Genomic DNA, 26248 nt, shown 5'->3' on the forward strand with positions numbered 1-26248 from the left:
TACTTAAGCCGCTTATTAAGTACTTGAACGTCTCGTTTAGTTAGATTTATAATTTATATTACTTTAATATAATTAAAAATCGCTTTAGGCTAATAAATACTTATAATATATACCCCTCGCACGAGCTTAGCTTTATATTATTTTTTAATATTAATTACGTTCGGATCGACGAGGTTAATCTTCTTACCCTACCCCTTTTATTAAAAAATAATAGTTTCTTTTTCGATTATAAAAATCCTACTGTTAAATACTAAGGGGGTATTTATTATAAAAACCTCTTTTAGCTTCGCTACGAAGCCCGCTTTTTAAAGCTCCTTATCCTCTTTTTTTATAAAGTTAATATTAAATAAGCCTAATATATTATTAGTTTATATTCTAACGATCCTAAATTAATTACTTTTATACTCCGCGATTAATAAATACGGGTCGTACGTAAAAATAATTATTAATAGTTAATTAATATAAAAATCGTAATAAATAGCTTATTAATAAGTACCTAATTCTACGAGCCTATATAATAGCTTAAGTACTTTAATAATCGTACTTTTTAAGTACTTATTAACTATTTCTTTTAGTAAATAGGCCAGGATTTTCCTTATAAGCCCTATAACTAATTAGGTATAGGCCTAGGTAATATTATAGCTCTAAACCTCGTATCCCTTTTTTTATAATAATACTATTAGTACTATTATTAATTATTAACTATAGTACTATATAATAAGCGATTATATAAATAGCGTTACCTTTTTAACGTCGCTATACCTCTAAATTACGTATCTAAACTTCTTATATAGCTAAGGTATTCCTTTCCCTTTAATCTTATAAACTATTTATAATTTAAATATATAGAGGTTTATATATTTTCTAAGTTATATAGGATAAATTAATAAACCCCTCGATCGTAAAAAGTATCTATTTCGATAAGATCTAATCCCTTATACGGTTTTTTAATAATTATAATTACGCCTTCTTTATATAATTTAACTACTAGCTCGAAATTGGCTTTTTTTTTTATTATATAAAAAGTATTAATTACCTCGTTATTAATAATAAATTACTACGTTAAGGCTTACCGTCGTAGTCTTTTATAACGTCTCGTTAGTAATATTAGTACCCTTTTAATAATTTCTTCTTCTTCGTTATTTATTAATACTACTACGACGATTTTATTAAAGATAATTTCTTATACTTTTACTACGGGTTATATAGTTTCCCCTAGCTTTTCTTCTTCTTATAAATTAAAAATTACTTCGTTAAGATCTATATAATACGGTCTAACTACCGTAATTAATATTTTAAATAACTAATTACAATCTCTCGTAACTATATAAGAGCGCTCGTTAATAAAAATTAACTTATATAACCTAGCCTATTATTAAGTAATTTTGCGCTATACTTATATATCCGAATTTAGTAATATATTTAAATTATCCCTTATATCGGGCCTATTATATATAGTAATTACCTTATTAACTTACTTTTTTATACTTACTTTGCGTAGTATTTATATTATTTTTTTAATTACTCGGGCTCGTTAGCTTATACTTAGCGACGGTAGTAAGGCTAAGGTCGTTTTTAAATATATTCTAAATATTAATAGCGTTAGTATAAGTCCGTTAGGCCCTATAGTATCGTTATAGTATTCAAGTACTATTTAAAAGTATTCGTTATTAATAAAATCCGGATTTTCTTTTTTAATAATTCTAAACGCCCTTTTTAATTACTAATATGCCCTTTTTACCTTTTTAATATTATAATACGCTTTAATAAGTACGACTTTTAGCTATATACCGTAGGCCGTTATATTATCCCTAAATTCTATTAATTTAAAACTAGTATTAATATCGGTTCTAATACTATTTAGCGGTCCTTAGTATATATCGATTTAGCTTTTTCGTAGGGCTACTTATACTATTTTTATTTATAAATCCTAAAAGAATTACCCTACTTAAAAAAATATAGCTACGTTAATTATATATAGTACTAGCCGACTATTTACGTAAAAAATATTAACGATAATTTCTTAGTTAAAGTTAAGCTTATTACGTAATTTAAACTTAAATTTACGTAGGCTCTGCGTATTTATTTAATATTAATAATATACTTTCGTTAACTACTCTAACGCCCCTATTTTAATATTATTATTACCTAATTACTTTAAAAAGTTATATAGCCTCGTAATTAACGGGTACCCGAATTTCTAATATAATTTTCTAAGCTTATTTTCCGTTAAGTAATTAATTAACTTCGTATCGTTAATAAGCTTTATAAACGTATACCCCTATCGTTATTTAACTATTTCGAAGTACTTATTACTAAAGATTCTATTCCTCGTATTATTAAATATAATACTTAGTCAATCTATATTTTTTAAATATAAAAAAAATAGGGTATTAATAAGTAAAATATAAAAAGTTATCGTTCCGAAGTACGTTTCTATTTTTATTATACTTAGGGCGACGATTTCTTTACTTAGGCTAAAACTAATCCTTATAATACCCGCCGTTAACGTATTAAGTATTATTAGTACGATCTTTTATAATACTTAGAATTACTTTTTTTTTCTAATTAACTATTATAATACCTTAGTATTTAAGATAATTTTATAAAAATTATCTAGGCCGTACTTTTCGCTCGTATAGAATACTTATACGAGCTTAATATTCGAGGGATTTAAGTAATATAAAAAGGACCCCTCTAGCTACTCTTAGATCTACTTAGTACTATATTCTTTTTTTTTAAATATTAAGAAAAATAGCGTCTTCTCTTTAATTATTAAGAGAATAGGCTTTAGCCCTATTAAATTCGCCCTTTTAACTACTTTCGTATTTATTATCTAAAGGACCTTCCCTTATTATTTATAAATAAAAGCCTATTTATTAAGAGCTTTTACTACTCTCTATTTATTTAGCTTCGTATATTTTTTAAAAACTAACGGAGTAAAAAAAGAGTAGTTAATATTATTAATTTCGTTATAATTTAATTCGTTAGTATAAGGGGTAAGATCTTTTTTATTTTCCGAATCTCTTATAGGGGGTATATACTTTAAGCTATTATTTTAGCTACTATTACTAAGTTCTATGCCCCCGGATCTACCCTTATATATAATAAAGAATTAGTTAAACTAACGAGGGCTAGTTTTACTATTTATTACCCTTAACTTTTTATATTATTTATATAATTTAGTACGCTCTTTTTTAGAATAGTTACTTAACTAATATCTATCTTTTTTATAAATATAATATTACCTCTTTTATTACCCTGCCCGTAAGTTAAATCTTTACTTATTTAACGAATTTGGGCCTCTTTATTAGTAATTACTATATCTAGCTTCTTTTTTATTTTATTTTTATATTTAATTAACCTAATATTATTAATAAGGGCCGTTATACGCTTAGAGGTAGGTTTAGTATAGTATTCTCGCTTTAATATTAAAACTAGATTTTAGCCTCGAGTAGAGCGTCTCGTAGTTTTTAAGTACTTAATATAGGGTTATTTTTACCTTTAATATATACTAAACTATAGTATAAAAATATCTAATTTTCTATTTATTTATCCCCTTATTTAGCTAGGTTTTTACTAACTTATTAATTCGATTAATAAGCTCTTTAAAAATCTCTACTCGCGATTTACCCTCTATTATCCTAGCTATAAATATAAAAGAAATCGCTCGTAGTTTAAATAGGAGCTCTAAGTACTTATTATAAATCTCAAAGCGGCTTCGGATTACGTTAATTATACTAAAAAAGTCGTTTTAATTAAGATTACGTACTGCTTCGTAATAATAATTAGAGGCTTTGCTTACGAGTATAATATTAATTACTAAATAATATTAGTATTCTCTAATTCCGACTTTTTCATAATAATTATGAAATATCGTTAGGGTTTTTATAAGACCTTATACTTCCCCTTAGAATATAATTTCTTTTTTAAAAAGATCTTTTTAAGGTTTATAAATTACCTCGTATTTACCGCTAGATTTTTAATATTTATATACGATCCTTATATTATTACGTATTATTAATAACTTCGGGTTATTTACCTCTTTTTTTATTAACTAATTAGTACTAAATTTCGCGTTAATAACGGTAACGAGTTATAAATCGAAATAGGCAGAATTATTAATTATTATACTTTTAATACTATATTTTGCCCCGGTATATCTTTTTATAATAATAGATTTCCATTAGTAATTATAAAAAGGAAATCTAGGTCGTTTACCTTTTTTTTAAATTTGTTAAAGCGATTATATACTTTATTAACCTATACTTAGTTTTATAATACGAATTCCTTTTTTATAATTATTATTATTAGTATTTCGTATAGCCTTTACGATTATAATTACGCTAATAATACCCCTCGCTCATAAAAAAATCTATTAACTACTTTTATAATTCCTAAGCTTATGCTCGCGAACTATTTATTTAATTAATAACTAAGGTCGTTTATAATCTCGTAAAATAAGGGTTACCCCTATAGCCCCTTTTTTTTATAAACCTTAATTAAATAGATTAATACTACGTTAATTTACTTACTATTAAGCTAATTCGCGATTTTATATATCTACGTCCTTTAATAATCCGGGTTAATATTTATTTACTTATAAAGGATCAGGATTCTATTTAAAATCGGGTTTTATCCTCTTTTTCTTTACTTTAACTCGCTAAGGGTTATACTCTAGCTTATATTTATATTAATAGTTGCTAGCGTATTTAATCTTAACGGGGATATAGTTAATTTGCGCGCTAATTATAATAAATCCGTACTTTCGCTACTTAATAAACTTATTAAAGTCTAAGAAATTCCCGCTTTTTCTTACTATCTTATTATTACTCTCGTTTTTATTATTTTTAGTAATTATTATTACTTTTTTAAATTACTAACTATTATACTTACTAAGATCCTCTTTTTTATTTAGTATAAAAAGGTAGGCTTTAGTAGTTCTTTTTAATAATAATAGTAGTAAACGTTTATATTATTATAAAAAGATATAGTAATTAGTCTCGGGATCTTTACTAATTACCGATTTCCGTTATTTTATATACTTTTAGCCTCTTAAGCTTTATATTCTTTATAATTTCTAAATAGCTTTTTTCCCTAACCTACCTTTTTTAGGGCGGTATTTTATAAGAATAGTTAAAAATAAACGCTAAATAGCTTATAAAAGAGCTATATAAGCTATTAAAAACCGTATAGGCTATTAAGTATAATTAATAAAATTAAGCCCTCTTTTTTATAAAATCGTAAATTTTAAGGACTTATTAAAAATACCTACTTATTACTCGTACGTAGTAGGGTTAGATACTTTAAAAATCTTATTTTTTACGGCCTCTCAGTACCCTATTTTATATTTTTTAAATAGTCTTTTTTATAGCTTAATTATAATTAAATAATTATCGCTTATTAGCGATCCTTTTTATTACTTAGTTAATTTTTTAAAATTAATAATTTTATACTAAGAGTTAATATAAAAAGAAGCCTTTTAGTAGCCCTCTAAAAGATTCTTTTCTTTTCCCCTTAGATCTTTATCTTTTTAGCCTTTTTTTAAGCTAACAATAACTTTAATAAGAGGTCGTAAAACTATTTTAAAATAGCCGCTTTTTTTTTAAATTAATTTCTAAAATCCGTAATACTTTTAACTCGATATTATTAAGACTTTTAAATCCCCTCCTCTTTTATTAAACCGTCCCCTATATTATATTTTTAAATAATACTTAGGAAGTAGTTAAGGGAGCTATAAAAAGGTTATTTAAATCGTAAGCTTAAGGTTATATTTATAAAATCCTTATAATAATAGACTTTTTTATATATTATAAATCTCTTAGCTTAATAACTCTTATAAAATTACCTTTACTATTAAATAAAAATATTTATATTTAGAAATCCCTTTTTTTAATTACGTAATACTCTTTTATATTATATTATTAAGCTCGTTCGTTATATTAATTAATTAAATAAGTAGTCGTTATATAAGTATTTCTTATTATTAATTTAATTAGTTAATTTCTAATTACGGGCCGGTTATAAAAAAGTCGTTTAATAAAAAAGCTACTTAGGGCGATAGTAAAAAGCTAGTTACTTAAGTAGTTTTGTTAATTAACGTAGTTTAATATAATAAATATCGACCTCTCGTAAGTAGTAAAGGGTTACGATTACTTAATTCCGTACGGTATTTAAGAATTACTTCCTTTTTTATTTACTTTCATAAGGTTAATTAATACGAATCTCTTATCTTATATAGTATTAAAAAGTTATTTTTTTTATATAGCGAGATACCTTACTAATTTATAATAATAGAATTTAATTACTAATTAATATTAATATCCCTATTATAAAGTAGTTAGTTCGAACTATAGGTAATAAAGAGATTAATTAAACTATATAAATATCTATATAGGTATAAAAAGGAGGTTCTAACCGTAGGTTAGGCTAGCTATAATAATCGTAAATAGGGCCCCTAATTGGCCCCTGCGCAGTCGGCCGTACGCCGCGGTCGAATTAGACTTCCAATCCGATAGGACGATTAAGCCGATAGTAAAAGGCTTAGGCTACGGCAGACCAGGAGCTTTAGACAGGGTGGTCATGCATACGTCATTATCCAAGCGTCGATTTGGCGTCCACATCTGCGTCTTTGGTTGCATTTTAGACCACCGCTTCGAGGGAGGGGTCGTTGTCTTCTAAGCAAATCCACTTCTAGTGGAATCTGTGAATGTTAGTAATGGACCGCTTGCCGTTCTCCACGGCCCACCGCCTGCATGGGATTTAAACCCGTCGGTGTTTACAACATGAGATGAATATATATGTGCACTGTCCATTTAGTCAAACCGTCAATTCAACTTCAAAGTATCCTGAGCATACATATCTATCTAGATCTCCCTTGAACATTCCCTATCTGCTATCATACCCAATTCTCGATTGTAGCTGAACATCATGTCTGGGTTCACCGCACTTCCGAAGGGCTCGCTCATCCTCGTCACCGGAGCTAATGGATACATCGGATCTCACACGATCAACGTCCTCCTCGGACTCGGGTACCGGGTGCGCGGCACAGTTCGATCAGAGAAGCCGTGGCTCAGCGAGTTCTTCCACAGCAAATATGACAAGGACGCCTTTGAATTAATCCTCGTCCCCAATCTCGAGGACGAGGAGGCTCTCGGCAAGGCCATGGCTGGTGTATCTGGTGTCGCACATGTGGTAAGTGATTATCGAGAGAGTCTGAGAGATCAATCAGAGAGTAAGGAAACCAGCGGCTGATCCATGCGGAATAGGCGTCCGACATTTCAATGAGTGATGACCCTAAAGCCGTCATCCCCTGGGTCGTAAAGGCGACTGAGACGGCCCTCTCCGCCGCGGCAAAGCACTCGAGCATCAAGCGCTTCGTCCTCACATCTTCTGCTTTTGCCGCCGTCATTCCTCAGCCCAACAAGGAGATGCACATTGACGAAAGTACGCTGTGCCATGAGAAACTGAACTTCATCCTCCCGTGATGCTGACTGATTTTCCTTCAGGTACCTGGAACGACTTTGCCATCAAGGCAGCGTGGGACCCGAACACGCCCAAGGAGATCAAGCCCGGCGCGATTTACTCTGCTTCCAAGGCCGAGGGCGAGAGGGCTGCGTGGAAGTAGATTGAGGAGAACAAGCCTGGATACTCGTTCAACACCATCCTGCCCAACTTTAACGTGAGTATTATGTCCATAATCACTGCGATGACAGCGCTAAACCGGTTCGTAGACTGGAGAGATCCTCCACCCCAATATCGGTGGCTCAACCATGGGCTTCGCTCGTGATCTGCTCAAGGGACAGGCCGGCATGCTCAACGCCTTTATGCCCCGTAAGTCTCACCTGGCCTTCATCCGGCACATCTTCATGTACGCCAGACTAACGACTTTGGCAGAGTGGTACGTCGACGTAATCGACGTCGCACGTCTTCACGCCATCGCCCTGCTCGCCGAGCCCGTCAAGTCTCAGAGGATCTGGGCCTCCGCAGACCCCGTCAACGCATCCGACTTCATTGATGCTTTCCGTGAGCTGAGACCGGACAACAAGCTGATCCCGGAGAAGCAGGCGGACGAGGGGCGTGATATCAGCGAGCTTCCCCCAGCGGCCAAGGCTGAGAAGTTGCTGCAGGAGTACTTTGGTCAGGGCTGGACACCGCTGAAGGAGAGTTTGGCTGCGGGAATTCGTGACTTGTAGGCTTGCGGGGTTGCGATGTCCGACGAGTAGTAAACGTTTTCTTAAATGGCCTTCGCTCGGGTTCGGCAGCGAGGATCAGGTGGAAAGAGAACGGGAATATCTGAATACCTAGACCAAGAACTGCCATGTTCACAAATTTTGAACAAATGCTATTCCACATACGTACGCTTGATGTTTGCGATACTTGAAAGCTCGAGAAATCCTAAGATATGGCTACTTATATATGGATAGTTTTTCTCCTAGATTCCTTCGAGATTTGATAGTTTTGGGTCTAAGAGGGCTCTAATGGTCAAACTAACTCACTTCGCTGTAGATATTGCATTCCGAAAGTGAAGCTGTTCCGAAATTATAATTAAACCACAATGTAGAGGAGCATTGACGATGAACTTTGTTACTAAAGATACCTTGCCTCGACTTGTTTCCGGGGGTAGGTAAAGCGATTGGCCTCATGAGTCGCGATATCTGACTGCTTGAGGTGAGGTACCTTGGGTAAGCGTCGGGTCACGTGTAGATAAGATAAAGAAAGGACCCGCCTGAAGCTCGGAGTCGGTGCCTTGAATGATGCATTTCCTCCAAAAAAGTAGCAACGCGCCGTCTTTCACGTACGAACACCTCTTTGCGCCGCTTTGAGCCTGGCTAACAGCATGGCCAGCTTTCCAACTTTCGACCCTTCTCGCCTGACGAAGAAGGCGGCTGCTCACTACTCTTCGGAATCAGAGGACGAGGAAGAAGACGACTACCTAGCCCCCGTCACAGACCCGTCGCAAGCCGATGATTACAGCGACTTGAACCCACGAAAGCGCCGTCGCGTCGGCAACACCAAGGAAAGCGCCGCGCTCGGAATCTTTGCGTCAGATAGCGAAGATGACGGCCCTGGGAAGCGATGGAAGAAAAAGACACTCCGCAGCAAGGGCATGAACTTTGTTTCTACCGGCACAACTACTCTCGACGAAGATGACGATGACGACGCGAGGGACACCAATACGAAGGAGTACTCGGACGACTCCAATGCCGATGACGATGAAGACGACGAGGATGACGTCGGAGGGGTTGGTCTTGGATTTGGTGGAGCCCGCGGTGGCCTGGGATTTCAGCCCGCTCAGAATGATAACGAGAGTGACGAGGACGAGAAGGCAACTGGCGCCCCAGCACGATCTTTCGCAAAAACAAAGTTCGATGGCAAAAACATCCTCGGCCGCGGCTTCGTTCCATCGTCTGCGAACGTGCCGGTCCTGAACCCCGACCTCCAGGACACCCCTTCGATGCCAAAGATGGCCCGCCCAAGCGCATTTGGCGCAAAGGGAGCGAAAGGAAAGCCGAACCCGAAATCATTCGGTGCGCGGATGATGGCCAAGATGGGTTATCAAGAAGGAACAGGTCTCGGAAAAGAAGGACAAGGTCGAAGCGTTATTATCGAAGCTCACCTCAGACCACAGGGTGTCGGTCTAGGTGCCGTCAAAGAAAAATCAGAGCACGAGAGGAAGGAGGAGAAGCGACAGGCGAAACTACGAGGCGAGGAAGTAGTCGACTCGGAGGAAGAGGAACGGAAAAGAAAGCGAGAAAGGAAGAAGAAGGTCGCAAGCGCAGGCGGCAGCAGCAGCGTCAGCACTCCCAAACGACAGAAGCCCAAGTACATGACGGCGGAGGAGATCAAGAAGTCTGCTCCAGGACTCCACATCCCCGAGGCATTTGCGCCTATACTGGATATGACAGGACCCGGGAACAAGCTTCTGACGACTGCTTCTGGACTCTTGACGCCCACTTCTGCCGCAGTTGTCGAATCTCCCGAGCTGGTGGCTGCGCGGAAGCTGGTGAAGCGAGCACATGCCGACCTAGCAGCCTTTTCGGAAGAGTGGAGAAACCTGGAAGAGCGAAAGACTTGGGTAGATCTGGAACTGCGCGAAAGAGAGCAGGAGATGGCGGAGCTCGCCTCAGACTTGGGAAGACTGCAACTGTTTTCCAACATTGTCACCAACGAGCTTCCGTTGGCTACTGAATGGGAGGACGTCATTCGCTGTCTAGAGAAGGCCGTTCAGAATATTGGACCAGCGACGGACGAAATCTCGGACCTCGCGGTGGCTGCCATCTACCCCTTCTTCCGCGACCCCGATTGGAACCTACTGGAGGACCCTACGCGGTTTGCTACTGAGCTTAAGGGTCTTGGAAGTTTACTGATGAGGCCTGGCGAGGGCAACAAAGCCTTGCACAAGTGGGAATCCACTGGTCTGAACAGCAACGACCTATACCGGCAACATCAAAAAGCGACAACACCTTACGAAACCATGATGTACAAACTGTGGTACACAAGAGCCATGTCGGCCATCCGGGATTGGGATGTTTTTAACCCCGCACCGCTACTGGCTGTATTAGAGGCATGGGCAGACCTGCTGCCTCCCTTTGTTCGCGCCCAGTTCCTCGATGCCGTCGTCCGCAAGTTGGAAACAGCCGTAGCGGAATGGAATCCGAAAAAGAAGAGACAAAGCCATAAATTGCCTCATCTGTGGCTTTTTCCCTGGCTTCAGTACCTGCCCTCGTACCACCTGGAGCCCAAGGGCACCGGCTTGGTTGCCGAAGTACGGAGGAAGTACAGACAGCTCATTGATGTTTGGGACTTTGATCGCGGCGTGATCCCTGGCCTGGAACAGTGGCGTGATGTGCTTGGTGACCAATGGCGCTCCTTGATCATGAGCCATGTGTTGCCGGCCATGGGACGATACCTGCGCAAGAACTTTAGAGTAGACCCGAGCGACCAGGAGCCATACCTGCCTATGCTCACAGGCGTTCTCGAGTGGTCTGATATCTTGACGCCGAAGGTGCTGGGCGAGGTCATTGTTACAGAGGTGTTCCCCTTGTGGCATGAGAAGTTGAGTGAGTGGCTTGGTCTGGAGGATGCCAATTTCGAGGAGATCATGGCATGGTATGAGTGGTGGAGAGACGACGTTTTGCCCGACTCTGTGAAGAACTTGAAGTCGGTTCAAGCAGAGTTCAACAAGGGCATGGGCACTATTGAGAAGGCATTGTAAAACATGACGCTGGCATCGAAGTCGCAGCTTAAGCTTTAGGATCATCACTTAGAAGGTATCTTTTGCAACGCGCAATGACAGCACCCTTTCTCACTTGGATACAGTCAGTCGTGAGACGAAATGGTATGGCCTTAATTCATGTAGTGCCGCACATGGAAGTGCCCATCTTACGACGTAGTTGGACTATCGATTTGGATTGAACCTATGTTATTGTGACCATGCAAGAGAGCTTGATCTCGAAACCATTTTCAATTCTTCGATCGCGTTTCGCACGGATGCAGTTGACATGGCACATGCCATCTAAGCTTGATCCCACAGAGTTTGTCCGGACATTTCTCCCGGATATGACCCCTCCCTACATATCCAACGACCGGGGTGATGATCACATTTGGAGTTACCATTAGCTAAACACGACAAGCAGGCTCGAGGCCAAGCTTTTAGAGAAACAGGATAAGCAAGGAAGCATAGACGTGGGACACGGGTGTCGTTGCAGCCAAGCACCAGTCAAGCACGAGCCAAGCTCATGGTGAAGGTTCATCCGCTAGGCCATGATCGTTGAGTAGAGAAAGACAAACCGTTTGATGACTTCCTTGAGATGTGATGGCTGGACTTGGCGGTCTATAGGTAGTTTCCTGCGGCACTTGAAGTTGGGGCGTTTCCTTGGCGCTGTGACACGCGAGCTTGATCGTCGGTGAACGTGACAGAAACGCCCAGAGGTGTCAATGGTGATGAGAGGGAGAACCTTGGCTTTTGAGCGATGCTTCTGCGCGATTACTCCTTGACGGAGATGCTTCGTTGAGCTTAGGCAGTGCGACATGTCCTCGAGGGAGAATGCAAGCTTTTCCGGCGGCCGTCGACCGACTTCAAGAGGGGAAAGGGAAGTTTCTGAAGGCTGTCACTTGCTAACTATGGTCAGTGTTAGTTCACGCAGGATATCCGATTCGGTCAAGATGGTGAGGTGAGCGCCTATTTCTGAAGTCGGTTTGAGACGAGAACCCCTGGACATGGCGATCTCAAGGGCCAATCACATGCGATCATGTAAATGCCACCCGTTCATCAGGAAAGGAGGAGCTGAAGAAAAGCCAAAGAGCTAAAAGCAATCAAGGTTCGGGAAGTGGGAGCCTCATCCCTCCATCACCCCTACCACCCCTACCTAAAGGCTACCACGTCTTCGACCCTGGTCACTTTTCTTCTCTCTCTCCCCAGGACCCGAGTCCTCATCCTCCTCTCTTCGAGCCCACGTCACCATTTCGAAACATCGACAACCATGAAACCTGCGGAGCGCTCTACCCAGCCTGGCTCTGACCCAGACGGACTGTCTTCGGATGAGCCCCAGTCTACACTAGCACGAGCCACTGGGATTCTGGAAATCCTCTTCAATGAATGTTCAGTTGACGGCGACATCGGACAGGCACTGCCCCTTTTCACTGTCTTGAACATGCGATGGCTTGCCCATATAACCCATGCCAGATCTCGCTCCGCCCGGCAGCGCGATACTCCGGGTCAATATGGTTCCACGAGACCCGCAAGACAAGACTTTTAACAGCGGCATGAGCCTATTTGGGTGTTTACTCCCGCGTCCTTGGGGGTTTATTGACAATCTCGAAGTCCGGCTCGACGGACAACTTCGGAAACGCGGAGGATAGTTATGAGAGAAACGAACGCCAAAGTCGATGGATCATGGCACCAGGTATACCTCCAGTCCTTGACCAAACAATCCTTCGGGGCTTGCGTGCATCAACTCACCACCCAAGGCCGAGCGACGAGTGAATATCTGATGATCATACTTCCATGACCCGACGTGATGATGTCCCGCAGAAATTTCCGTACCAGACGATAAAGCCCCCAAACCAGGAAGGGTACAGAGTATAGCTCTGGCCCCCAATAGCGCATAGAGCCAAGGCAAGACACGGCGGTAAGCGTGCACGCGGCCATCACCAGTTCAGCCATCAGTGACTTTGGGTTTACAATCTCAGTATGGCTTTGGGATGGAACCCCGTTTAACACCATTTCCCGCTGAGCTCAGCGGCCGGCGAGTAAGACCTGATCAGGACTGATAGGTGCATCAAGCTCTTGGCAAAAAGACAAGGCGCCAGCCGGACGTGCAGTTAGCATGGAGAAGCAAGACGTTGCTCAACGAGACTACCCGCCACCTGAGTCTAGCATGTATCGATGATACTCGAGCATCATTATGATCACCTTCAGCGCGTCTCCCACAAACGCCACGGACCTGTCATCTGTAGTTCAGACCATCGTTGAGGCTCCACCAGCACGGCCCCCTACAACGTTGTGCGGCACTTGGCATCGTCTCATCGTCTCCCAAAACAGGGGCTGGCGGGGGTTCAGACTAGCCCCCCGAATAGCTTCATTGGCGTCTCTCTCTGTGTGTTCTCTCCGCCTGAAATTGCTTCCCGGGCTTCAGCTTCATGTCTCTATTCTGTGGCGCTCCTAGCTGTCCAATCCTGTCATCCCCAGATCGCACGGCACTTGCCATCATCCCCCTTGTCTCGGTGACCACATGGTCTCCCGCGTCTTGAGACCGGCCAGGAGCGGCCTTCCTTCCCGGCCGAGAACTCCTCACCCCATCCCCGTCTCAAAAATACGGTTATTTCACTAGCGTGAGGCTGTATTGGTCTACTCCTACCGGTGCCATTCCACGCAACATGGATCGTGTTTGGGCCCAGTACCGCCAAGTTGGCACTAGCTCGACATACCCCGGCCAAGCCAACCTGCCTTTGGGACATCTGACAAGCTGTCTAGGGGGTACATATCGATGACTTCCCGTCTGTCGACCCGTTCGGTGTTGAGAGATGATCTTGAGTCTTCTAGGGCTGACGTCTCGTGGGAGTTTGCTTGCTTTGCCTACCTTTCGTCTGTCTTTTTCTCTTCATCCTGCCTTGACGGCACTTTACCTTCCTTTTTTTTTTTTTTTTTTGCCCAGGCGGCTTTGCTATTCTAATCTGGTTCTGTAGTCCAGAGGCAGGTCCCTGGTGTTTTATTCTAATAATCATGTCTGAGCGATCGTGTCCCGTGTCTGGGTCCATGGGTGGTGGAAGATGTCCCGCGGGTGCACATGGGCAAACAGCGAATCGACGGGTTGGACCGCGAGGTTGTTCCTTCTCAGGGTATACTCAGCAAGGAGACCTTCATGCTGCTTTTGATGTAAGTTGCCGTCTCGATCATGGACCTTCATCAAAGCTAACAGCATCAGATACCACGAGGAGTGGACGTTGATGAGTGGCTGCGTGCTAGGTGAGACCTCCTCCCTGGGTTATTACGGACAGGCTACTTACAAGACAAAGGGAGAGAAAAGCCATCAACGAAATTGTATACTCGGACATTCCGTCAGCGGACCACATCGCCCAAGTGAAGAACGTCGATACCCTCGTTGCGGATGACAGAGACCTATTAGCCGTTGCCTTGGGCGCACCAGCTCGACAAGTCATTCTTCGAGCCGAAGGGGTAGGATCTCAAAGTGGATGGAAGGACGGATACCTCAGCGCCGAGTATGGCTTCAACGCACCCGACTCAAACGAAGCTGCCGGAGCCCTCGCCAATTGCCCTGGACGCGTCTGGTCCGATCTCTGCGAGAGGATGCCCGGTTGTGTCTCACGAGGACGCGTCAGAGAGTCGGTCGCTGCTCTTCCCCTCGTCGAAGGAACCGAAGAATATGTCCCGGATCAAGCCCTCTGGGCTGCTATCGTGGCTCTGGGCATGTTGTGCTCCATCTATCGGTATGAGGACAAGAACGATGGATACGACGGTGTCAGCATCAACTCGATCTCTACCAAGCCTCGCGTCGAAATGAGCGACGACCTTGGACCGGAATTGGTAGGAATCCCGCGGACTATCGGACTGCCATACTGGCAGGTCTCACGACGCATGGGACGTGCTATTCCCCACCTGACCTTCTTCGACCAAGCGTCCTATAACATCAAAGTGCGCGATCCAACTTCCGTCTACCCATATGTTGGCCGCTTCGACAACACCGATCTCCGATGGCCCATGTTTGGAGAGCGTACAGAGATTGCGTTCCTGAAGGGCTGTGCCGCCACTTCGGGTAAGTCTAAATATCATAATATTCCCCAAGACACTAACCTGATATGTGTGCAGCATCCTTCCAACACGGCCCAGATGCCATAGCCGCTTGCCAAGAACATGTCATGAACCGGAACAACGAGGGCCTGTTGAGGGAGATGATCAGACTCAAGGAAATCCTCGAGAGGATGCCGAACGCCTTCCACTCCATCTCAACCAACCCCAACTCGGGCGACAACTACGTCTCGGCGGCCGAGTGGGTGCGATGGGGCAAGTTCTCCGCGCCGCTGTCCAAGAGGTGCCCTGCCGCTTCCGGTCTTCAGTTCCCCCCGTATCTTCTCATGGACGCCTTCCTTGGGCGCAAGAAGTACGATTCGTTCCTCGACAACGAGGGTCTGCACCTACGCGCATGGCTGCCGTCTAACCTGCGAGCTTTCATCGCCTCTGTTGAGTACCACTATCGGATTCCAGAGTATGTCAGAGAGTCTGGAGATCCACGACTCATGGGCGTCTTGGATGGAATTATCGAGGCGTACACGGGCGAGCGAGGCTTTATGGGCACACATAGGTACAAGGTGTTTGGTATCCTCGAAGTCGCCTCCAAGACTGGCCGGACGGAAACGAACGGTGCCTCTGGCGCCTCTGATGATTCGGGAAGGCCGTGGGAAGAGGTGCACCGCCAATTCTCGGATGCCATGAAGGAACGCCTGGAGCCTTACCGTGGGAACATTCCCGTCGAACCCCATGAGATGCGCGGAACCTTTGAGGAGTGTCGGTACAAGTCGCGTATCCTCTCTCGATCTTTTGTCGACTCGGATCACGATCGGTCAATCTCCATGGTCACGCTTGACCTACACAACACTGGCATCACGTTCCAGCCGGGTGACAGACTCGCCATCATGCCCCTTAACAGTTGGGAAGAATGTGCCAAGGTAGCTGCGGCACTCGGTTTGGACACGATGCTTGAAAGCCCTGTTCTTCTCGACCGCAAGTGGTCTCGATTTGCGGAGCACTTGGAGACGGTCTCTAATCACGGCGTTGCGAGCACCTCCACAAAGACAAGGAAACTCATGGTCAAGGATATCCTCCGCCGAGGTCACCTGGCACCGCTGACCCAGGATCTCGTCCTCAAGATCCACGCCATGCTGAGAGCCTCGTCGAACACTGTGCTCCAGGTATTGGCGACTGAGGAGTGGCCAGTCCGTGGCTCACTGGGTGACCTTCTACAAGCCGCAGTCATGGATACTCCGACACACATCTGGGACCAAGCATTCGACCTCTCCAACGATGTGGCATGGCTCAGCGACCTCATCTCGGTCGAGATCCCGCGCACATATTCCATCTCCAACTACCCCGAGGAGCTTCTCCCAAGCACCGTCGACCTCACAATCTCACGGGCAGAATACAAGCTCTGCGCCACGTTTGCCGGAAAGTCTGACATCTCACGATCGGGCGTGAGCAGTGGCTACCTCAACCCACCCGTAGGCTCACCAGATGACTTCATCGCCGACGAAGACGAACTGCTCGTCGGGATCTCCAGACCCATCGCCTTCCAGCTACCTCTTGATGGCGCCGCCCCCTGCGCATTCTTCGCCGGTGGCAGTGGCATTGCCCCTTTTAGGAGCTTCTGGCAGGCTCGTGCTGGCCGCTCAGTCGGAAAGAATATGCTTTTCCTCGGTGTCCAGAACCGGGAAAAGTTCTGCTACGAGGATGAGCTCCGTCAATACGTCAATGCGGGGCTCATGGAGGTTCATCTCGCGTTTTCCCGTGATAGCCGCGGTCTTGCGTATGACCCCATCATGAGAGACCTCATCGAGCGCCGTACTGAGCCACGATACATCGACTCGCTCATCGCAGAGCAGGGAGCTAGCGTGTGTGACTTGGTCATGTCCAAGAAGCAAGGTGGCCTTGGAGGGTATCTGTACATCTGCGGCTCCGTTGATGTTTTTGACTCCGTCATGAGCGGGCTGCGCAAGGCCATTTATAACCATCGGACGGCGACTATGGAGTCTACGGATCTGATCATCAACACCGCCTTTGCCGAGCGGCGGATCATGTTGGACGTCTTTATGACTCCGAAGCCGCTCCCCTGTAATCGACCCACCATCCCACTCTCACAGCTGTCCGTTCATACAGGACATAGGCCTGGAGGAAGGATGTGGATTGCCGTTCATGGCAGTGTGTATGACGTTACGGATTTCTCCCCTATGCACCCGGGAGGCACTCTGATTATGAGGTCGAATGCGGGCGTGGACTGCACGAAATCCTTCGACAATTTGGCGCACACGAACAACCCGGAGGTGGCCAGCCTGCTCACAAAGTACTTCATCGGCCATCTGACCCCCAAACCCGAGTATCACGACTGCGAAGAGATCAGTGGCCTGTACGATATGTGGTCGGCGTACCTGCGAACGACCGTCGAGACACTCGTCTCCCAGCAATTCGAAATGGACGACATCCTCGGCTCGTCGAAGCTCTGGTTCCAGGGCAGCCTCATCAACATGCTGGGTGTGCGCATCTTCTACCAATACCAATCCCGCCTCCTCCAAGGAGGCTTCTCTGCCCTCTTTGGACCCAAATTCCAAGAACTCGTCCTCAAGCTCTCCTTCACGATGGCCAACGCCGCTTCCGTCGGATCGGATACCAAACTCCCCAACATTCTCGGCATCATCGCCAGGGCCAAAACCTCCACCGATGCCGTAACAACCTCCAAGGAAGTCTCGCGCATCGGCCAATTCATCTGCGACAGCGAACCAGCCCGTCTCATGGAGCGCGGCATCATGGACTACGCCAACAAGTCAGTCCAGCTCGACATTGAGCTCCTCGAAGACATCCGCGAGGAAGCCTGCCACGGCATGGACGCCTTCGACACGGTCATGAACCTCGAGTCCTCCTCCCAGTCCCAGCGCGTCACCGTTCTCTGCCAGTTCCTCATGCAAACCCTCGAGCGCATGGCCAAGCGCCTCGAGGTCTTTTACTCCAAGCTGGCGCAGTGCTCCATCTACCACCCCGAACTCGAGAGGAACCCGGCCCGCACGCGCTGGGACCTCGTCAAGCGCCGCGTCCGCGACGGGTCCTTCTTCATCCTCACCCAGAGCACCGTCATCGGAAGCGCGCCGTCCTACAAGTCCTCCGCGGCCGTGGGTGAGACGGTGGTATTCGACAACGTCCTCTCGCAGATCCAGCAGACGATTCGCAACGCGCCTCATATCCCCAGCCCGCCGCTGCAACAGCAGCAGCAGCAGACAATGCATCTCAACGAGCGACATCGCGTGCGTACGGAAGCACCCCTCAACGGCGCCACGGCATTCGAATCCCACCAAAATAGCAACGCCCTGAACCGCATGTCCACCTTCATCGACAAGAACATGCGCGCCATCCGCCGCCTGAGAAAAATGCCACCGATGCCCTTGAACATGACCTTTGAGCAAATGGTCGCGGCCAACCAGCCGCAGTTCCACGCCAACGGGGTCACGACGCCACCTTCGAGCCGCGGTTCGAGCCGCTCGCCTACTCGGGGCCGTCTCCCGGCCGCAAACGCGCTACATATCCAGGGCTTCGCGCGCTCGCGTACGCCGTCGTTGGCGGAAGAGTCGATGAACCGCATCACGCTTAACCGGCGCGGCACAAACAGCTCAGAGGGTTCGCGGTCCGGCTCGTCGCTCTCGCATCACCAGTACGGTCATCACGGCCAGCATGGTGCGATGCCGATGATGATGGCGCACCACGGGCACGGCGGCATGCCTCACCACTACCCGCCTTCCCCTATCGCGACGCCGCCGCTGGACCCCAACACGGCGATTCAGTCCATGGTCAGCAGGCTTAACCTGAAGTCGAGGAGCGTTGCCGGGTCGTCGCCCGCGTCACCGGCCTTGTCGCTGGACGAGAAGGGCCGGGTGGCGCGCATGTCTGCGCAGACGGCTGCTTCAGCGCATAACCCGCGGAACCGGTCGACGAGCACGCTGAGGTCGTTTAAGTTGAGGGAGTTGGTGGCGAACCAGGAGCCGATGAGGGTTGCGCCAACGTTTTAGACTCGGATGGTCTGGGGAGAGATGAGTATGTAGGGAGCGATCTGAAAATGGGTTTAGTAGCGCAGGCGTGATATGTAGCATGTTATCGAATTGATTAATTGTAACTTTTATGATGTAATCGACTGTCTGGCTTTTCAATTGAGTACTATGCAGAGATTCTCTTGCACACTGCAGCTATAGTACATGTACAGACGTCTCATGTACCAACGGTGATGAGCGTGGTCTATGCCATTCGGCTGTTGTAACTCACTGAAGGATGTTCTGTGATAGTATCATCCCAATGTTGGAAATATATCAAGAGAAGTGGCCTTGCGGCTCATCAGAAGTTCAAGTTTCATCTGTTTTTGATGCCATTTTAGTATAAGGTACCAGCTGCAATGTGTATGGCTATCTCAGATAAGCCATGTCAGTACTTCGTGTACAACAAGAAGCGCCCAATGTCACCAGACATCTTCTAGTCTTTTCGTAGTATAAGGATCGAAGGATTCTTGCATCCAGGCATCCACGACACTGCACTGAAGTCAGCACAAGCCATCAGTCAACGGGTTTCTGCCCAAGCATGTAACAAACACTGCTTTATCGCAACGACCCTCTCAAGGAATACTTTGATTAGTGGAAGAACCGAGTTCAATCTATCGTTCTCAACCAAAACTAGGTGATAACGATCAAGCCATAGGCAATCTATGAAGGAACATGAAGGTACAGGAGAGGGTCTCGACCGGCCCAAAGATCGTCTCAAGTGTGGCGAGTGAAGAAGTGGCTGACGCACCTCACTGTGGCTGAGCTCTGCACTCCACACCACCACGTGCCCAATTAGGTAATAAAGGTACAGGAGTACTTGGGAGCCCGGTCCCGCGCCCAGGCCGCCGAACTGCACATCACACACTTGGCTCCAATCATCTCCAGTCAACCTACCAAGGAACGAGAGGAACCCGGGCGAGTATGACATCGCCACGTCCAAAGCTCCCTCGACCGCCAGTCCTGCCAGTGTCTTTCTCTCAGTCCGTCTGCTAGCACACTGGGGATATCAGACCAAGGAGACCATGATATCACCCGTCCACTTGGCACGCACCCGTCTCGTCTCGCATTTCTACCACGCTGGCAGGCCGCAGCATCGCCCGTCCATCGTGCCCGTCCCCGTCTCAGCATGATTGCCAGACAAGGACCACCCCCGGCCGACGGCGTCCATACCCCCCGACTGCCCGGTCCTTTCTGTGTTCTCTGCTTTTCTACAGCTTCTGCAGAGCCCACTTTCAATCACTCCCTCTGTTTCCATCTCGTGCCAAAGAAGGCTGCAGGAGTTCTTCGGTCTCGCCATTCGTAACAATTGCAACATGATATGTAGCCGCAAAAATCCACCCAGGCCCGGTTGTGTTCCGTGAGTGAGGGGACTCGTGTAAGTGTCGGGGTGTCACTGTTACTGTCCCATCCACTCCCATCCCATCTGAACATCCAAACAGGGCTGCGCGGTGCCTGCGTCCGGTGCAGCTCGCTCGCATGCACACAAGCACATGCACATGCACGCCTTTTTGCCCCCCTTCCCCTCGACCTACCCTTCCCATCTGATCTTCCAGCGGAAAATGGAGTAGACAAGCGAAGGAAGCAAGCGGCGGCGGCGGTGCCCGGGTACGCCGGTGTGAGTGTACACAGTAGTAGAGACAGGCAACAGAGAAACAAGGTTATTACGGCACCATCCCTTACCCGTTTACTTTTCTATTCGTGTCATTGGGCGGAGTGCGCGTAGGAAGAGTGAGGAAGGCAGTGCCACCCATCGTAGAGTTTGGATATAAGTCACCACAGCCCGAATGCTCTTGCCTCGTCACCTGCTTCTCATTTCTTCCACTTCCAGGTCGATTTTGGTTCACCTCTCTACGTCACTCCCTCTCTTCGGACTCACCCCCTTCGCCTACTCTTTCTCAACACAACACAAAACACAAACCTCGACCCAAGCAGAAAATGGACAAACCAACCCACAGCCCCGCCACCCCGGCCCCAACCAACATCCCAACACCGGACCCGAACCCGTCAGACAACTACGCGACCTCCGGCCCGCCCCCAGAATACCAACAACACCAACACCAACACGCACACCTCAACGCCCAACCCACCGGCACCTCGATGCCAAAATACGGCGGCCCATCCCCTCACAGCCCGCCCCCTCCCCAGAACTACGGAGGTTACGTCCCGCCGCAAAGCTACCCCCTCCAAACCGGCGGGCCCCAAAACTTCCAGCCCTACGGCACCCCGCTGCCTTCCCTCGGCCCCCACCCGGCGCCCGTCGAGTGTCCCGAGTGTCACGCCCGCGGCGTCACGGCGGTGGAGTACTCCTCTGGCGGCTTCACGCACGCTCTCGCTGCGCTGGTGTGCTTTGTGAGCTGTTTGGGGTGTATTCCCTACCTCTTTTCCTCGTTGAAGGATGCGAGGCATAAGTGTTCCAAGGTATGTTCCTTCGTCTGTATTCTGAAGTGGTTAGGAGGGTCGTCAGCTAACAAAGTAACAGTGTGGAATTCCGTTGGCGACATATCACCGCAGCGGTAGAACTGAGGTTCATTGGCACCAGGCTTATAATGCCTAGGCGATGGCCCGAGCAGGATAGGAGCCTGCAACATATCTAGTCAGGGGCGGTCGTTGGGCTACGAAAGCCGGCGGATAATTTGACCCAGGCTGAGGTGGATGGGCTAGAGCAGTATTCTGGGGGTCGAACCAGTCTGATTATGCGAGGCGTAAAGGATACCCATTCTAGTTTTTTTTCGTTAAGAACACGAATTCGCGCTTGAAGCGGCTGCATTATATTTCATTCAAAGGTTTCCACTTGCTGGCGCTACAGTTTTGCCGTTGTATGCACTCAACCTCTAGAGCTGGGCGCCGAGCGTATGGCCACAGCCGGGATGTCGTTGACGGGGCATCATTCTCCATGCAGTTTATCCATACAGTAGTCGTCCACCGTGTATCATCCCTTTCAACATCATATCAAATACTAGTCCTCATCTGAGGCGAGAGCCAAATTGAAAGCCCAGCGAGGACATGTTGCGGGTATCTATTCGATCATGTACAAGCTCTCCTAAAATCTATATCATCAGCGAAGGCATCACGTAATCGTCAGATCGTACGCCGTACTTTTGACCCCTTTTGACGCCTGCCTCCGGTTTGCCCATGCTTCTCGTGTGAATCGTTACGCCATGATCCTGTATTTGCTCCCGTCGCGATTACTCAAGTTGGCGACTCAGCATCCCGTGTACACACGATGTACACACCACGGCGCGAGTCGCCCTCGGCAATCGTCGTGACGTTGTCTTGTGGTGTCATCTGCCCCATATGTCATCTGTCGTCAAATGACCTCATAGTGAGGGTGCTGTTTAGTTGGCGAATATGCGCACATTCAGGTCGACACTTCCCGTTGCGATGACGCAGCGTATTGAGACATCCTGGGGCTTTGTCACCGCTTTGCTCGGTGTGCCGTTGGCACCATTGGCACCATCGCCGTTGGTGGCCGCCTCCCTTGCAATGCCAGGGGCCCAGCGCAGACAAGAAACAAAGTGGCCGTGGACGTCGTCCAGAACCTTGACGCATTTGCCCTCTTGCGCCAGATCCCAGCATCGCAAAGTCTTGTCATCAGACACACTAAGCAAGTACTTGCCGCCGGGGTGGAAAACCAGCGCGCGTACCCAATTGTCGTGTCCCAGCAGAGTCTTGATGCAGTTTCCACGAGCGTCCCATAACCTGATTGCCTTGTCACGGCTGCCCGTTGCCATGAACTCGGCCGTGTTCGTTGCGGGCGGAGCCTTCTTCAGGCCGGCCAATGACGCCAAGTGACTGTAAGCCGTCGGCGGTGCGAGCGTGCAGCATTCTACAACGTGCTCGTGTCCAACCAGCATCAACTTGACTTCGGGATTTGAGGCGTTGATATCCCAAAGGCGGCCCGTCTGGTCGTTCCCTGTTGACAAGAGGTAGCGTCCATCCGACGATGGGCAGACGTCTCGTACCCAATCCGCATGCCCGCGCAGTGTCTTGACGCAGTAACCCGTTGACACATCCCAGATTCGTAGTGTCTTATCACGACTCGCCGACACGAGAAGGTTTCCCGTGGCACCTGCGGCTCCCGAAGGAATGAAGCGAACCGCACTGACGCTGTGGTCGTGGCCAGGCAACGTCCGAATATTCTTGTACTCGTCTGAGGGGTCCCATAGCTTGATGGTCAAATCACTCGAGCATGAGGCAAGCAGCGTCGCACCGCGGGGCCCTCCAAAATCAACATCCAAGACGGCCTTTGTGTGTCCCTTGATCGTCCTCTCGAGTTCGCCTAGCTCCCAGTCCCAGATTTTGATGGTGTAGTCTTCCGAGCCAGAGGCGAGCGACGAAAAGACGGGGTGAAATGCTACGCAGGTGATCGGGTCGCGGTGGGATTGCAGGGTGTGTCGGGCGGGGGAACGTGGCAGCCAGCTGGTGGGGTCCTGATTCCGTCGAGATAGTGAGGTTGGTGTCGCATTGTCGAGTTCTGATTGCAGAGAAGCACTTCGAGACTCGAGTTCCATGATCTAGAGTGTAAAATGTTGGTCAGCGCCGCTGGAAGCAATCATCCAAGGCCATTACGGACGGCACGAACCTTTTTCTGCAGTCGCACTACACTGGTCCATTTCTTCTCCAGCAATCCCTCATACTTCTTCGAAGTGGCGGCATCGAAAGAGTCGCCAATCTGCAATTCTTCTCTGAGGGCATTTGCAGCATTAGGGAGGTTGCTCGAGGAGAGATACGCGATAATGGCCTTGTGCCTGCCACCGGCTGGTCAGTATGTCGCGTCCATGGCCACTCTTTGGGCGAAGAGGGTGGGAACCTACAGCTCCTCTGCTTGCCGAGGGGTGAGGATTTGGCTCATCCTGACAGACGGTGGAAGCTACGTAAGTAACGGATTGCTTGCAAGTAATTACAAAGTTGAGAGGCACTGGTGGCACAAGATGGCACACACGAGCAGATGGAAACGAAAGATGTGTGATTTGGTGGTTTGTTATCGAGGTGCGTCTGCAAGGCGGTGCTCGGGGCTCCGTCTGTCGGTGGTGGTGGTGGTGGTGGTATCGCAGCAACCGCGATGGGCGCGCCACGTGCAATCGGAGGTGGCAGAAGCTGGCCGGAAGTAAAGACGAGGCTGATGGAAATTCGGAGGCGGTCGGGGAGGACAGGAATTGGTAGCCTCGTTAATCGGATATTTTATTGCAGCGACGGCAGGATGCAGAGGTCAGGCAGGTCAGGGTCGAATTGGCGGGGACCAGGGCCAAGTGGCAGATATTCGCGGAGTTGTAAAGGCGGTGTCGGTGTTGTTGGTGTCCAAGCTCTCGATATTCTTTGGCTGTGCAAGGGTGGATAGTTCCTCTCTGTGTGTGTATCTTTCCTTCAGCGGGTGTTTTCAGTCAGGGGTTGGGCTCCCAGGCGTTGGGCAGCATATCTTTGTGCGTTACAACAGCAGATTGCAGGATTGAATCGAGTTGTCTCTTTCAGAGTACGTGGGTATGTCTAGGAGCAGTGACTTTTTGGAGGGGAGACAATATGTCCAAGAATGCGAGGCGAGACGAGACGAGGGGTGCAAGTGCGAGGCTCGGCCAAAAGATGACGCTTGAAGGTGGGCATGAGCCGGAAAGGCGAAATGTTTCATGTGCTTCGGGCTGCGTTGGCTGCGTAGGGAACTCCCTGAAGAATTGGTGGGAGATGAGGCGGTGCGTATGGCACTGGCGGGGGGCCCTCCAATATGCGAGTCCCAGATATTCTGTATGGAGTACGCTGTATCTGTATAGGCGTATGGGACCCTGGGGAAACTTCTTCGACGACGACGAGTGTTCAATGCGTGTGGCACTACTCCGTAAATGGTAGAGGGAAAAGATGGGAGAGAAGAGGTCAACCCTGTTTGGTGGGGTGGAATGAAGTGTGGCTGGTGCAGCGCATAGGCACTAATGGGGCTTGAGAGATGGTAGTGTGGCTGGTGCATTGCCAGCTGGTCTCTCTCAGGTACCACTGTGGAGGGCTGAAGTTGTACGTCCCTCTTTCCCCCAATGACATCACAGTGTTGGACCGTTTCTATGGCAATAGACAGAGCTTTCATTGGCCTGAGATTCTTCAGCGTCAACATGTGGTTCAGCCACTTTTGCAGCTGTCACAGCCAACCAGCCGTAACAGTCTATTCGGTCAATTATTTCTTTGGCAAAAAGACATTTTCAGCATCATTGCTTAAATATTAGGGGGCAAACTACTACACTACCGTGCAAGCCTCAGGGTGGAAATGCCTGATTCATGGCATGATTTGCTATCTTTAAATGAGTGGATATGTTAGAGTGGCTTATAACGGCCATTAATGCGCAAATTGAGCAAGCGCATGTTGGGTGCTTGGGCCTGAAAGCAGAGAGGAAAAAGGAAGCAATTTGGTCAGATGGCCGGCCCTGGCTTTCATGACTAAGGCTCTGAGGGAACAAGCACACAAGGTAAGCCCAAGGTGAGGCCAAGGTGAAGGCAGGTGAAGGAAGGTGAATAGCCAATGCCCCGCTATCCATGCTATCAAATCTTATCGAGTGGTAGAGAATTGAAAGTCATCATGTGATCTGTGTTGACCCAGGAGACCAGCGACCCAATCATATTCATGCCCAATTGCCCGATGCGCGCCCATCTGCTGTGTTCCCCCCACACACAAACACGTCAGGCCAGGAACAGGGAGAAAAGGGCGCCCAATGCAGGCGCCCACCAACTGGCAACCCTGACAGAAGCCTTGAGGTGAACGGTGAACCAAATCCAAGCAAAGCACCTGCTGGGCCCGTCCCCTCCGCCCTTGTCCCGACAACCAAAATTCCCTGTGCTCTTCGGACCAGCACAAACAAAAGAAACCCCAGCCATACTTTTCCTCCACATTCCACAGCCCTCAGACTTGCGACGTTGGCTTTGTACCTTCACCTGCAACAACCACACTACGGGAACTACCTCTAGC

At 47.2% G+C, this 26248-nt stretch overlaps 8 protein-coding genes across 8 annotated transcripts; 6 read left to right on the plus strand and 2 right to left on the minus strand.

Moving 5' to 3' along the window:
• Positions 1-6582: 6582 nt before the first annotated feature.
• On the plus strand, positions 6583-7627 carry CLUP02_15995 (NAD dependent epimerase/dehydratase; the record flags this gene model as incomplete). Its single annotated transcript, XM_049294919.1, has 6 exons — positions 6583-6634; positions 6698-6774; positions 6820-6843; positions 6922-7194; positions 7269-7446; positions 7509-7627. 6 exons carry the CDS (start codon positions 6583-6585, stop codon positions 7625-7627), a joined length of 723 nt encoding a protein of 240 aa, XP_049152066.1.
• A 145-nt stretch (positions 7628-7772) lies between these two features.
• On the plus strand, positions 7773-11218 carry CLUP02_15996 (tuftelin interacting protein 11; the record flags this gene model as incomplete). The annotated part of the gene is made up of 3 exons (XM_049294920.1): positions 7773-8191; positions 8509-8524; positions 8780-11218. 3 exons carry the CDS (start codon positions 7773-7775, stop codon positions 11216-11218), a joined length of 2874 nt encoding a protein of 957 aa, XP_049152067.1.
• Positions 11219-11799: 581 nt separating this feature from the next.
• Positions 11800-12124, plus strand: CLUP02_15997 (uncharacterized protein; the record flags this gene model as incomplete). The annotated part of the gene is made up of 2 exons (XM_049294921.1): positions 11800-11897; positions 11974-12124. The coding sequence occupies 2 exons, from the start codon at positions 11800-11802 to the stop codon at positions 12122-12124; spliced, it is 249 nt and encodes an 82-aa protein (XP_049152068.1).
• An 831-nt stretch (positions 12125-12955) lies between these two features.
• Positions 12956-13168, minus strand: CLUP02_15998 (uncharacterized protein; the record flags this gene model as incomplete). Its single annotated transcript, XM_049294922.1, has 1 exon — positions 12956-13168. One exon carries the CDS (start codon positions 13166-13168, stop codon positions 12956-12958), a length of 213 nt encoding a protein of 70 aa, XP_049152069.1.
• A 1123-nt stretch (positions 13169-14291) lies between these two features.
• CLUP02_15999 (sulfite reductase flavoprotein alpha-component) lies at positions 14292-19287 on the plus strand (the record flags this gene model as incomplete). The annotated part of the gene is made up of 4 exons (XM_049294923.1): positions 14292-14380; positions 14430-14470; positions 14568-15278; positions 15332-19287. 4 exons carry the CDS (start codon positions 14292-14294, stop codon positions 19285-19287), a joined length of 4797 nt encoding a protein of 1598 aa, XP_049152070.1.
• A 1956-nt stretch (positions 19288-21243) lies between these two features.
• CLUP02_16000 (LITAF-like zinc finger domain-containing protein) lies at positions 21244-21862 on the plus strand (the record flags this gene model as incomplete). Its single annotated transcript, XM_049294924.1, has 2 exons — positions 21244-21726; positions 21788-21862. The coding sequence occupies 2 exons, from the start codon at positions 21244-21246 to the stop codon at positions 21860-21862; spliced, it is 558 nt and encodes a 185-aa protein (XP_049152071.1).
• A 635-nt stretch (positions 21863-22497) lies between these two features.
• Positions 22498-24160, minus strand: CLUP02_16001 (WD domain-containing protein; the record flags this gene model as incomplete). The annotated part of the gene is made up of 4 exons (XM_049294925.1): positions 22498-22593; positions 22665-23822; positions 23891-24056; positions 24123-24160. The coding sequence occupies 4 exons, from the start codon at positions 24158-24160 to the stop codon at positions 22498-22500; spliced, it is 1458 nt and encodes a 485-aa protein (XP_049152072.1).
• A 665-nt stretch (positions 24161-24825) lies between these two features.
• Positions 24826-25146, plus strand: CLUP02_16002 (uncharacterized protein; the record flags this gene model as incomplete). Its single annotated transcript, XM_049294926.1, has 1 exon — positions 24826-25146. The coding sequence occupies one exon, from the start codon at positions 24826-24828 to the stop codon at positions 25144-25146; it is 321 nt and encodes a 106-aa protein (XP_049152073.1).
• Between the last annotated feature and the right edge of the window lie 1102 nt (positions 25147-26248).

Source organism: Colletotrichum lupini, chromosome 9, assembly GCF_023278565.1.
Source record: "Colletotrichum lupini chromosome 9, complete sequence".
NCBI lineage: Eukaryota > Fungi > Ascomycota > Sordariomycetes > Glomerellales > Glomerellaceae > Colletotrichum > Colletotrichum lupini.